General features: G+C 46.2%; 3 protein-coding genes across 3 annotated transcripts; all 3 read left to right on the forward strand.

Moving 5' to 3' along the window:
• Positions 1 to 754: 754 nt before the first annotated feature.
• On the forward strand, positions 755 to 1,794 carry GLAREA_03598 (uncharacterized protein; the record flags this gene model as incomplete). The annotated part of the gene is made up of 3 exons (XM_008083851.1): positions 755 to 791; positions 849 to 1,070; positions 1,121 to 1,794. 3 exons carry the CDS (start codon positions 755 to 757, stop codon positions 1,792 to 1,794), a joined length of 933 nt encoding a protein of 310 aa, XP_008082042.1.
• A 1,343-nt stretch (positions 1,795 to 3,137) lies between these two features.
• On the forward strand, positions 3,138 to 6,512 carry GLAREA_03599 (SH3-domain-containing protein; the record flags this gene model as incomplete). The annotated part of the gene is made up of 1 exon (XM_008083852.1): positions 3,138 to 6,512. One exon carries the CDS (start codon positions 3,138 to 3,140, stop codon positions 6,510 to 6,512), a length of 3,375 nt encoding a protein of 1,124 aa, XP_008082043.1.
• A 188-nt stretch (positions 6,513 to 6,700) lies between these two features.
• Positions 6,701 to 9,520, forward strand: GLAREA_03600 (uncharacterized protein; the record flags this gene model as incomplete). The annotated part of the gene is made up of 1 exon (XM_008083853.1): positions 6,701 to 9,520. The coding sequence occupies one exon, from the start codon at positions 6,701 to 6,703 to the stop codon at positions 9,518 to 9,520; it is 2,820 nt and encodes a 939-aa protein (XP_008082044.1).
• Positions 9,521 to 13,086: the final 3,566 nt, after the last annotated feature.

The raw sequence follows: 13,086 nt of genomic DNA on the forward strand, positions 1-13,086 counted from the left end.
TGAGCAGCCTAAGCCACTCCCTTGTGGCGTACCTGAACCATATTGCCCACGTGACTAACCTGGTCTGCGACAAATTAGATAAACAAATTTAAGCTTTTTGTTATTTAAAAATACTTGATTCCATAAAAGATTCTTAGATGTGGAATGTAGTTTTATCGTCGTTGAAAAAGTCAGTCTTAGGCATTTGGTAAGGTATACCTTAGTACCTACTAAGGCCCCTGGTTTTTGGTACCAAAATTTTTGATTTCATTTTAGGTTAGGTACCTACTATTTAGGTACCTTAGTATACCTTAGTTACCCGGGTTTTTTTTAGTAAATGTTAAGGATATACTTAGCTACTTATAACGGCCGAAAAGGAGGCTCGAGGGAGGGTAGAGTAGGTCCCGGAAAAACGCTTATACCGGGTCCGACTCGGACCGGATCTTGCCGGGCTCCGATCGGGTAATTGACGGGCCCGGTATCGCGGGTACTAAAAAGGTTACCTTAGTACCTAGGTAATTTTGAGTACTAAATAAAGTATATCCTCATTAGTACCGGTACCTACTAAGTAAGGCTCTTAGTATATACCTTGGTTACCAAATGCCCAAGACTGGAAAAAGTATTTATTGCATCACGTGATGACAAATGGGCCGAGGTCGAATATGGTTGAACCAAAAAGCTCAGCAAAAATAATTCGACAGGATTACAACAACCGTACGAAGTTCAATTGGTGAGGTACATACTTCCAACCAACATCCGTACTTTACCCCTCGAAATGGCGACCCCAGTCACCATCAAGGTTTCGAATCGCAGTACGTTGCATTTGCATCGCCGCAATTTCCATTTTCAACACTGACATCTTCTGCTAGATCCAAGAAAGCCAATAAAGCGATTGCCTTCAAGCATTGAGGTTACGGATGCGACAACAGTTCAAGATGTGAAGGATAAACTTGGGAAGCAGGTCGGACTTAATCCAGAACGATTGGGCATTTCGGATCCAGAAAAGAAGAAGCTCTTGTCGGACAGGAAAGCGCTTATAACCAAACACAAAGAGGTTCTTGGAGGACTTGAGATTCTGGTGAAAGATCTTGGTATGCCAAAAATTTACCTCAAATTCATTGCATTGGGCTAATTTTCGCAGGACCACAAGCTTCTTGGACGACCGTCTTCGTTATCGAGTACCTAGGCCCAATTCTGATCCATCTATCGTTCCTCGCGATCCGCCCATATATCTACAGCAATCCTGGCCCTCTTTCCACGTCCCAATACCTCAGCATGGCTATGATCGTTCTTCATTTCCTCAAACGCGAATACGAGACCCTCTTCGTTCACCGATTCTCCCTCGCAACGATGCCATTCTTCAACATCTTCAAGAACTCGGGACATTATTGGGTATTTTCTGGTTTTAATCTCGCGTACTGGATCTACAAGCCAACATCATATACTGCGAAGAGTTCCCCAGCTATTGATTCCATCAACTATGTCGGAATTGCACTCTACCTCTTCGGCGAGATCGCCAATTACAATGCGCATGTGGTTTTGAGCAAGCTTCGCAAGCCAGGAGGAACGGAAAGAGGTATTCCAAAGGGATTTGGATTTGATACTGTTACGTGTCCAAATTACTCCTTCGAATTGATTGCATGGACTGGTATTGCTCTTGTTACTAAGAGCTGGAGTACGGTGCTATTTGGCATTATCGCGTATGGGCAGATGCGGATTTGGGCGCAAAAGAAGGAGCGAGCATTACGGCAGTTGAGTGATAAGTACAACAAGAAGAGAAATGGTATTATTCCTGGTCCATGGAGAAAGTTGTAACCTTGGTGTTGGGTGTGAGTGTGTACGATAACCATCAGACACGGAGCGCAGGATTGGGTATCTGTCGGAAGTAGAAATGACTGATTAGCAGACAAATTGGCATCTACTAATAATGACTTGCTAGTTTGGTGTATATAGGTTATAGAGCAGCAGAGACATTAGATACTTATGTTCAACGACTTCATCACAATCAACGCTACTGGTCGTTGGGTACAAGATTAGACCTTTCAAGGGATTTGTTACCAGACATCTTGTGTAAGCCATGCTTCTTGCTCGTGTTGTAATGTAACTTCCCCTCTTGACCGCGGAATCCTTATCTATTGACATATTCGTACTACTGAGTTTTGCACGGTGGTGTATACAGTCCTAAGTTGAAAAGGATCAGGCAGGCACCCAGAAATCATATACTTTGAAGAAAAGGCTGATATTTATCTATGTCTGTTATTTAAAGATTGCTATTTTTATTAGTATCAGTCTAGACTAATTGTTATTGAACAACCTGGGGCACACCAATCTGACTTTCAGGGGCACTCCAAGATATGCGAGTTTTTGGTCTGTTCGCGGCCAGACGATCATTGGGCCACAACCATGGCATTGTCGAAGATGTTCAACCGGGATTAACTTGTTGAAGCTTTTGATAGAAACCAAAACGAGGTCAGAATAAGCATATGTTTTCGCTAGAATCGAATTGAGCTCAGTAGTAAATTCCACGTAAAAGATGCTGATAGTAGCTGCCATTCACGTGTCCTGCAGGCTCACGAAACGGTACCTTTTCAGACCCCCTGCCTCGCTCCCGCTTGGGCCACCGAGATATCGTGCAGTGTCATGGCCAAATCGAGCACTGCACTCGACCTCCTAGATATATCGAATACAGATTCGACACCAGAACGGAATGAAGAGTATTGGCCATTTATTCGACTTGATTGAATGGAAATCAAAACAAAAAAACTCTCTTCCAATCATCAGTATGGCCCCCGTATTTGAAACATCACTCAATCAAGGTGGTAATGAGCAGGAGAGCCACTCGCAGATACGGTTTGACCCCTGACAGCCTCACCTACACGTCTGGGTACGGAAAAAAAGTGTCAAAGCTCAACACCACCACATCCATACATCTGCAATCGCCCATGATCTGTGACAATTTATTTTCCACCCACCCTTTCGCTCCCACCACACCAATACGCGGCACCGCGCCATCGATTCTGCCTTCCCTCATGTCTCGAAACCTCAATTGCTATTCATGATCTTTTGCAGCGCATCGTCACCTCCACGAATCACTATTTCCCTCCCACTCCAGCTTCACGCGCCGAGTACTCCAGTCTTCGAGCCGTCCAGGAGAGAGGATGCCCTGGGTCGCCCTTCCTCGAATCGCATTTGCTGTCGCCACATATCCCTTTACCGCATCGTCGCCGGCAGATTTGCCGTTGGAACTCGGCGACGAGCTCTATATCATCGAACAGGGTGGACAGAATGGGGACTGGTTCCGCGGGTATCTGGTCGCGCCTCCGAGCTTGCTAGCAGGCTTGACGAGCACCAAAGGCCAGACGCTTGAGGCGCGGGTCTTTTCTGGTATCTTCCCTCGGAGTTGTGTGGAGGTGCGAGAAGTCCTCGGGGAAGATGATGAGGGGTCGGATGAGGAGGGAGCATATGGGGATACGAAGCCGCCATTGACCAATGGTTTTGGGCTCAGAAATGGAAGCTTACCAGGCAGCGTGGACTCGAGTCCACTGGCAAGTCCAAATTCGGTACAACGGCTGAAGAGCAAGTCAGGAAGTCTGCAGAAAGCCAATGCGAGGTTGACCAAAGGCGACAAAGCAAGCAGGAAAAAAAGGAGTCCTAGCGGTATATCTTCTGCCATGTCCTTGATACCAAGAAGAGACCCGGATGCTCCCAAACCACCTGCTCCTGTGCCAATGTTGAAGATTGGAGACGAAACGCCTACGTCGGCTTCCGAACCACTGGTGGACGAAATCGCATCTTGTTTGCGAGAATGGCAGTCTACAAATCTCCACGAGCTTTTGCTTTCGAGGCAGTACCCGCTGCTGGAAAAAATGTCGAATTTGATCCAGTCATTGGATATGTCGAGGAGGCAGTTGCTTCACAACGTTTTGACGGCACACGAGCTTCGCATTCTGCGCGAGAAAACCGTATGGGATCTGGTAAGGGGCAACAAGTTGTTTAATGGCGAAGTAATTGTGCGGGATCCTGCTGCGCGTGGGAGAATATTGACTGGGGACGACTCAGCTGTCGAAATCACAACCCTACAGTCAATGATGACTTTGCTAGACGAACGACCCCAACCCGTTACAAGCGATAGACAGACTCTTCACCATCTGCTCATAGATGTGAAAGCCTTTGTCGGAGGCTCGACTGAGTCTACGGTGCTTGACTTTTTCTTGGCCTCGAAATCCCACGGACAGTCTGCGGTTGTGCTGTCGGAAAGCTATATTGTGGACTTCCCCCCTAGTGGCGCGCTGACAAGCCTGCCAAAAACAAATCAAATGCGCACTCTTTTCGCGGAACTCGCACCCTCAGACATTGGAGACCAGCAGTCCGTGGAAACCGAATTATTTCTTGTTGTCAAAGTTCGGTCGACAGAGCATGTGGTCGTGTCAGGAAAACCAAGATCTCGAGGTGGTTCCGTGTCAAGGGATGGAGGAACAGCACAAAGTCGAGACAAACCACCCCTGACGGCTGTCAAATCGGGGAGGAGAAGTCTTATGTGGGGTCAAAAGTCGCAGCGGTCCACGTTTTCGAGGAATGCTCCAAATTCGTCTAAACTCAACAATGTTTCCGAGCAGATGGACGGCGTTCGGGAAGACAGCATTGATAACCATCACCCGCCCAGCACTTCCGGGTCGCGGGGTCCTGCAACAAAAGAACAGAGGTCCGTATCTATCAGCAGAAGTGTAGCAAGGACTGTAGGAATTGGAGCCTTGAAGATCAATTCTATCATGAAGCAGGAGGAGGAAGTGGAACAGGTGATGACGGTATGGGCGCCCGCTGCTGGTTTCAAGGACGACAAACAAGATGTGCGCGATGGCTGGGAAGAAGTGATTCGTGATCTAGTGCGAAGCAAATCTGGGGCCTACGAGCGATCCCGAAGAGCAGAGCGGCTACAAGTGCAGCTTAAATCTTTCGAAACTGCAGACGTGGAGGGTTTGATCAAAGCCACACCAACCTTGCTCTCTAATATCTCGATTACAAACAAAATGGGATTTTCTGGGGCCCCTACGAAGCCTCGATCTGACATTTATATCACCCTCGACGACGCCCATTTACCCCGCCATGCACTGCTCTCACGGTCAGTGGGTAGCGCCAGCCCTCTTACCAACAATTTGAATAGTTCCAATCTTCAAATTAAGCTTGAAGTCCGAAAATTGTCGGGCGAAAGAGTAGAGTCTTGTATCTTTGCATCTTCGAATGCTGAAGCTGAAAGTTCCTGGGAGTCTACAGCTACCGAGCGTGGTGATGCGTGGAGTCAAACAATTCGCTTGTCCATACCACCGGACGCCGTACCGCAATGTCATATTGTGATGACACTCTGCGATTCGCCAAACCAACCATTAGCAATCTCGTTCTTGCCCTTGTGGGACCAGCAAGCTTTCCTGCGAGACGGACATCACTCTTTACTGTTGTATAGATACGATGATACTACTTCAACTCCCCATGCTAATTCTGCTGGTAAGGGTGGGTATCTTAATCTGACATGGAATGCCAGAGGCAAAGACGATGTCAGCATGGATGAAGCTGTTACGGGCCCTGTTGCTCTTCTACGTGTCAAAAGCTATCTTTGTAGCACGCGATTCTCCCAAGACAAGGTTCTACTGGGATTGCTAAAGTGGAAAGAACAGCCGTCTGGGAACCTCCCAGACCTTCTAAAACGGCTCGTCTTTGTGCCCGAGATTGAGATTGTTAAACTGTTAAACGAGGTGTTTGACTCCATCTTCAGCCTACTGGTTGCCCACGCCAATCAGGACGATGTAGAGGACCTCATCTTTAGCGCCTTAGTTACAGTTCTTGGGATTGTGCATGATCGCAGATTCAATTTGGGCCCTCTCGTGGATCACTATGCCGACAACATATTCAACTATCCCTTCGCGACTGCCCCCCTTGTCAGATCTTTCACACGACTTCTGGCGAATCCTTCCGACCCCGAGACATCACGCAAACTACGAGCTACCTTTAAAGTCGTCCGCCATATCTTGAAGTTTATCATGCACGCGAGGGACCAACAGAAAGGCAAGGAGGCTAATCTTGGTATCCTGAGCACAGATCCCGAATTCGCCAAACATTTGAGGGCAATATTCAAGGCTCTGGACGGTCTTATGCGAAACACAGCGCCTATCCTTGTTGGAAGTCAGACTTTGGCAGTTCAGCATTTTCACACTTGGTTGCCAGAACTCGACCGCATTCTAAGTACAGAAGAGATTCTACACATCGCAATCGATTTTATGGATTCATGCGCACTGGTGAAAGGAAAACTTGTGTTGTATAAGCTTGTTGCCATCATCAACTACTCGAAGCTAGAGCTTTTCCAGGCACCTGAGCAAAAGGCTGCTTTGAGCGCCAACACAGCCAGATGGCTCGCCCCCCATTGGGGCAAAACAATAGAAGTCACCGACCAGTGGAAGGACCAAGTGAGGTTGTGTTGTTCTATACTGTCAACGCAAGTTGATGGGCTTGGATCAGAGATTCCGGAATACATCCCAAGATAATTGATTCGTATCTTGCAATCCAATCGCGTCCGCACACTCCAAAAAATCGTGTCTCGCTCCTCTTTCCCACGACGTATCCATTTCCGACCAAGCCTACTACGGAACCCGTCCAGTTCGATGAGGCCTTGGTTGAGCTATCTGCTGCGCTTTCAGCAATTACTAGCTTGCCAGCGGGAATGCAACTTGAGATGGCCGAAGAGGACATGTCGACAATTCTCGAAGAAATGCTTCATGTGCATCTTAGCATACTTCGTGGCGAGGCTTTTCCCGCTCAATGGTTGAGCGTGCATATCTTCCACCACAAATCTACTATGAGGACATTGGAATACATTGCGAGTATACTTCTCGAATATTTCTTACCTGAGCCCGAAGATGCTGAGAACTACAACACCGAATTATGGAAGATTTTTTTCACGACGCTGTTGACACTTGTGGGAAGCGATGCTCTCGCGCTTGAGACATTTCCTGAGCAGAAACGTCGCGCTGTCTGGAAAATAGCCGGCGACGTCCGAGAAACTGGTGCGGAGCTGTTGAGACAGACCTGGGGGGCAATTGGGTGGGAAACGAGTCTCGAAGAGCAAGGAAAATACAACCTCAAAAGAATGGGTGGCTATCAAGTGCAATATGTGCCTGGTCTCGTTGGGCCAATTGTCGAGCTTTGCTTGAGTGTACACGAGGGTCTGCGACGTGTAGCAGTCGAAGTCCTGCAGACGATGATCATCAGTGAATGGACGCTGAGCGAAGATTTGTCTGTCATCCAGACCGAGATGATTGACTGTCTAGACCGTCTGTTCAAGTCCAAACCATTGACAGAAAGTGTTCTGCAGAAGCTGTTTATCAATGATCTACAGAACCTGTGCGATCCATTGGCAAGCGCTGGGGAAGAAGAGCTTCATAACTCACTCAGAGAACTTATTTCCACCATAGACGAGTTCTTGGATCTGCTTGTAGCTGTGCACAGTACAGACAATGCTGGCGAGGCTTCCCAGATGATCCATCGCTTGCGTCTCATGGAGTTTCTACGAGACATGCAAAAAGAAGAGATCTTTGTTCGATATGTTCATCAACTGGCCCAGCTTCAAGCCGACGCGCGCAACTTTACGGAAGCTGGACTTGCGCTTCGTCTTCATGCTGACCTGTACGAGTGGGACCCTACAAAGATTGTTACCGCGTTAGTCGACCCCGACTTCCCAACTCAATCGCAGTTTGACCGCAAGGAGCGCATTTACTTCGACATAATCAAGCATTTCGAGGACGGTGAAGCTTGGAGCTGTGCACTTTCTACGTACCAAGAACTGCAACAGCAATACCAGGAAAATGTTTACGACTTCCCAAAGCTTGCTCGAACCCAGCGTGCCATTGCCACAATCTACGAGAAAATATCGAAAACTGAGAAACTCGTTCCCAAGTATTTCCGCGTCACGTACAAAGGAATGGGGTTCCCGGGCAGTTTACGGGACAAGGAATTCGTCTTCGAAGGTTCGCCCACCGAACGAACGTCTGCTTTCACGGATCGCATGCAGGAGCAACACCCTTCGGCGCAGATCGTTACCGCTGGCGATGTGGAAGATGTCGAAGGTCAATTTCTTCAGATCTCGGCTCTCAGTCCCCATCGTGACTTGGACAATCATGTCTTTCAGCGGGCTCGCGTGCCTCAAAACATTCGCGATTATCTGCTCGCTGCTCATCCTCAGCTGTTCTCTGTTACTTCAAAGCGCAACACTTCTGGTCCAGTCAACGAACACTCTGCGGAAAAGATCATTTATGCAACGGCGGAAGCGTTTCCTACTATCCTCCGACGGAGCGAAATCGTCGCCATTGATCGCGTGACGCTCACCCCCCTACAAACCGCCCTTGAACGTATCGTACGCAAGACGCAAGAAATGTCTGTCGTTGAAAAACGCGTCGCTGATGGTGAAGAAGACATGGCTCCGCTTCTGGTCGATGCTTTGAACATCTCAGTCAATCCAAACTCAGACACCAGTGTTGCGCAATACCGGGAGCTACTCCCAACAAATATCGATGGCGAGGAAGTCGAAGAAGTGGAACTGTCGCCGCTCGAGAATGCTCTTAAAATTGCCCTGATCGACCATGCTGTGATGATCAAGCGTTGTCTCGCTATGTTTGCTAGACCTCTCCCAAAGCCACAAGTTCCACGTCAAAATAAAGAGGAACTTGCACAGAGTAGCTACCCCTCAATTTTTTCCCCTCCAAAACTCTATCCTAGTATTCAGGGCAGCATTCTAAAATCAAATGCAGATTTCGAAGCTACGTTCGCGCCTGAGCTTGCCTCTTTTACTTTCCCACAGTCGCAACCGCAGACACAGCGGGAATCTACCCCTACTCCATCATGGGCACTATCAAGTCCTTCCCTGAATGGACGACGGGAGAGTTTACGAATGCTGCCGCAAAGCAATACCAACGGTACTCTCGCGACACAAGACACGGGCAATTCCCTCGACTCGCAGCGACAGGGTAGAAATCGGCTTAGCTTTCTCAAGAGGGCCCCGCCATCCTTGAGCGAACAGTTGCCCAACCCACTGAGGTCACAGCCGCCAGATCAGGCTATGGTTCAAGCATTAGCGTTGAGTAATGGAAATGGGAACAGTGCAAAAGGTTTACCTGCAAACGAGATATCCATAGAGGAGTCTTTCGAAAGCAACCGATCACGGTCGAAGGAAAACAGAAAGTCATTCTTCAGCGGTTCAAGCGTGACCAACGGAACAGGACGCGGCAGAGAGCGAGACAACACACTTGAAAGGGTGATGAACCAAGCGCTGAGCGAAGATGGCGAATGGCTCACCTCTTCCGACCTCACAGCTGCAAGCAACACCCGATCACGAAGCGGAGGCGCCGATTCGAGAAGAAGTACCAGCTCTCAACGACCCGATACCTCAAGCGTTGGAAGCAAAGTCGGCAGTGTTCGAAAACGATTGAGTCTACTCAAACTCGGAAAGAAATCAAGCAAAGCTAATGTCTTGGTCAGTACGGTGACGGAAGAAGATTGAGAGGGATTGCGATTGGATGATGAAAATGTTTCTGGAATTTTTGTATGTGGTTTTTGTTTATATATCATTGGGCACAAAGAGACGTTATTTGGAGTGTGGGTTATTGCGATATTAGTGCTGGATACCCCTTTATGTTGTGTGTTTTAATTAGGTTTGGTTTGTCTTTTGAAAATGAAGTTTTGAAGCTGAGGGCTTCGTTTGGATGGGGAGGATGATTGTTTTTTGGAGGGGGCTTTGTACAGATGGGGGTTCTGTGTATATTGAGGGCTGAGGGGTTGGTGAGTAGTTAGTTGCCAGCGGGTGTATTATATTGTGAGGTTGTGGAAAATTTGAGTGTTTTTGAAGATAATTCGGGTTTGAAATCTACGTGATTCATTATTTGTGTCAAATAGTACTGTCGATTCGGCTTAAAATCTCTTCGTAAGTGTAATGAATAGGCCAGGTTCTGGTGATCAGTAGTATCACAGAGGTCTTAACTTCTTTAACACAGCTACTCTGGGCTTTTGTATTTCCTTTTTTCTCAGTTTCGATGAATTTGTTTTGAAGTCACCCACTAAAACAACAAATCGCGATATAAGTATCGCACTTTACATTTCCTTCTAAATAGACCCCCCCATCTAAAGTGTTGCTAAGATGTATTTTTGTCATTTGACTGAGAAATGCTATTGATATATTTGGGGTAACACGAGAATCGAGTGCAAAATGTGCTCCGATGAGAAGCTGTATTTTACTTTCGTTCGTAGCCTGTCTGGATACAGGTATAGTACGTTCTATCCTTCCTGAAACAGGTTGAGTAGAGAAGATCTACGGCGTGTTGGATTATCTAAGTACTCGCGGCTTTTTAAAGGAGGCGATATTCATGTGCAAAATGTGCTCCGAAGGGGAGCTTGATTTGTCGAAGGAGCGGATGATATACTGATTATAACTAATCGTTCCTAGAGTATTGTTTACATTAGCCTTCTAACGAGTAACAAGTCATAATTCTGTCCCCTGTTTACTGTTTAATATTGAAGTTGATCATTACACATCTTTTGATGTGTTTAGACGGAGACGAATTTGAATGCAGGATATACTTCGATGAGAAGGTGTATTTTGCGTTATTGTAAATGGCCTGATGGTTTATGGGTTTATAGAGTGATCGGTGAAGTCTTGTACACATGACTTTTGGGAGCACGTAGTTTCGTCTTAATCCTCGGAAAAGTTTTAACCTAGTTAGACAAACACGAAATTCAGGTACAAGATATACTCCGATGAGAAAGTGTACCTTTTATAATTTATAAATAGCCTAATGGTTTACTGGTTTTAGATAACGAGATATAGAGGTGTTATCTAATTAAATTGGCATTTTAAGGGTACGAAATTTCGTTGCTGTTCTCTGTTTACTGCTTTGTATTTAATGTCGAAGTTGATAATGGTACAACTTTCAATGTATTTGAAGGGAAACAAAATTTAAGTGCAAAAGGTGCTCTCATAAGAAGGTCTAGTCAAGTAATCGTGAATAGTTAAACGGTCTATGGGTTTAAAGAGTCATAAGTGGATTCTTGTATACACTGGCTTTTTTTGGAGTTCAGAGTTTTGTTTCTATTCTTTGTTTACTGTTACAAGTCTAACACGAAATCTGAGTTGAGTTATTCCAATACACAATTTGATTTGTAAATTTTAAGTACCTCTTTAAGGCATCGGAGCTGGGTCACTACTCTGAGATGCATTTCAAGCGATGAAGCAACTGGTGTGTGATATAATATTCTGCGCAGTCGGACATAACAAGACTCATGCTAAGTTATTACATTAAGATGCTTGTTAAATATTACGACAGCTGTGAGTGAGTGACTTGATTCTTTGCACAGCTCTGATCAGGACTTTAACGGCAAAACAATATCCAATCTTCTTTTTTTTCATTAAACCATGGCACATGCCTTCTTGAATAAATTTACCTTAATCCAGCCTTGAAATTTGAATGTTTGGTGTCCAGTTGTTTGATCTGAAAGTTCTTGGTACGCAGGAAATTGTGTCAGTGACTAGTGAAGAGACCAAAATTGGGAATCGTCCTTCCGTTCTTGGGGTCTTCGTATTCCTCGTACATGACATGCGCCAGTGAGATTCGGTCCCAAGATTCAATTCCTGTGGTTGAAGACAGGTGTCAGATTACAAGTTCGAAAAGAGACAACGTAGTCATGCTAACGTACATCGGCCACAGAAACCAATGCGCTGAGACAAACGGCCGAAAGCAGCAACTTAGAAGGTCCTTGTCACTTTATTACGCAGATCATCGAACACAGGACAGCTTTGACAGGTTTACGGGCTCTTTTCCCCAGACGATGGACTGGGAAATTGGGTTGAATGCCGATCTTTTGGTCTATCTGAGTTCTCGGCTCGTTGTGGAAACTGACGTCTTGTGGTCGCAATTTTGGGCATCTGTGGATCATGTTGCATATTCACATTTCTCGTCTCAATCTAGTGATTTGTTGATTATTTTGTCGATGGGTATAGTCTCATTGGTAGCTTGTGTGGGATTGACATGACTTGTTGTTGTACTCGTAAGCTTCCACGGGAGTTGGCCATCCGAAATAAGTTTCCGAACTGCTGGTCCACAGTCGTTATTGGACAATGAGCTAACACTCAACCTGATATCGGACATCCCCAGAGACCATCGTAACTTTCGGCTCTAAAACATTCAATTCTGAGCTTCAGAGTTCCTACCAAGACCTTCCGCCGGGCGCCACACACCCCTTTAAAATTTCTACTCCTGATATAAGGTCAATCGTCGTCTCTTTACGTGTGATTAGCTCGATTCGTGCTATGCAGCATGCTTAGTACAGTCACACAAGCTAACTAAATAAATGTCCGCATCTCAACGCTAATGAGTAGCCCAATCGTGCGATTTCCTCGCTGACATCTGAGCTAAAAAAGTGCGACGGAAGCGTCTCGGTAGACTGAACCGACGAAGCGACATTTAAAACCTTCCAAGTTGTTCGGGCATTTTCCTACTCTGGCCCTGGGATCTGCTTCGCTATGACGAATTTGGTGTTGGCGGGAAGGATGTTTAGATGCAAGCACGGCACTGATCTGGTTAGTACGTTCCAAGAAGTGTCGGCTCTTCTTGGTCGGGGTCGTATTCGGGGTCCTATTTCGTGCATTCGTGACTTTGCTCTTTTGAGTCATGTACTTTCCGATTCAGGAAGAATTCAGGGTAGTACAAACTATGCGTTGTTTGATCCATTGGAAAGTGTGGATATCTGCAGGGTTGTTTCTATCTCAACCATCAATGAAGTGATACTACTGTACGATGACAGCACAAGTTTTTGGATCTCCGTTCAAGTCCAGAGGTGTTCAATTTGGGGAATATACATGATTTGTCCAGACCGAGTACACAAAAATGCAAAATTTATAGCCAGATAAAATGAAGATATTTGTTTTATTTGTATGTTGTCATTTAAGGGCTCTCGCTTTTGATTGCAGCACAGTACATAGCCAAATTATTCAGAGCAACTGAGTTGATTCCCCGACGTTCCTCTCTTCGAAACCTATCACTAGTTGTGCACTTTATGGTGACCCCTGGCAGACAC

This window comes from Glarea lozoyensis (genome assembly GCF_000409485.1).
Source record: "Glarea lozoyensis ATCC 20868 chromosome Unknown GLAREA2, whole genome shotgun sequence".
NCBI classification, from domain to species: domain Eukaryota; kingdom Fungi; phylum Ascomycota; class Leotiomycetes; order Helotiales; family Helotiaceae; genus Glarea; species Glarea lozoyensis.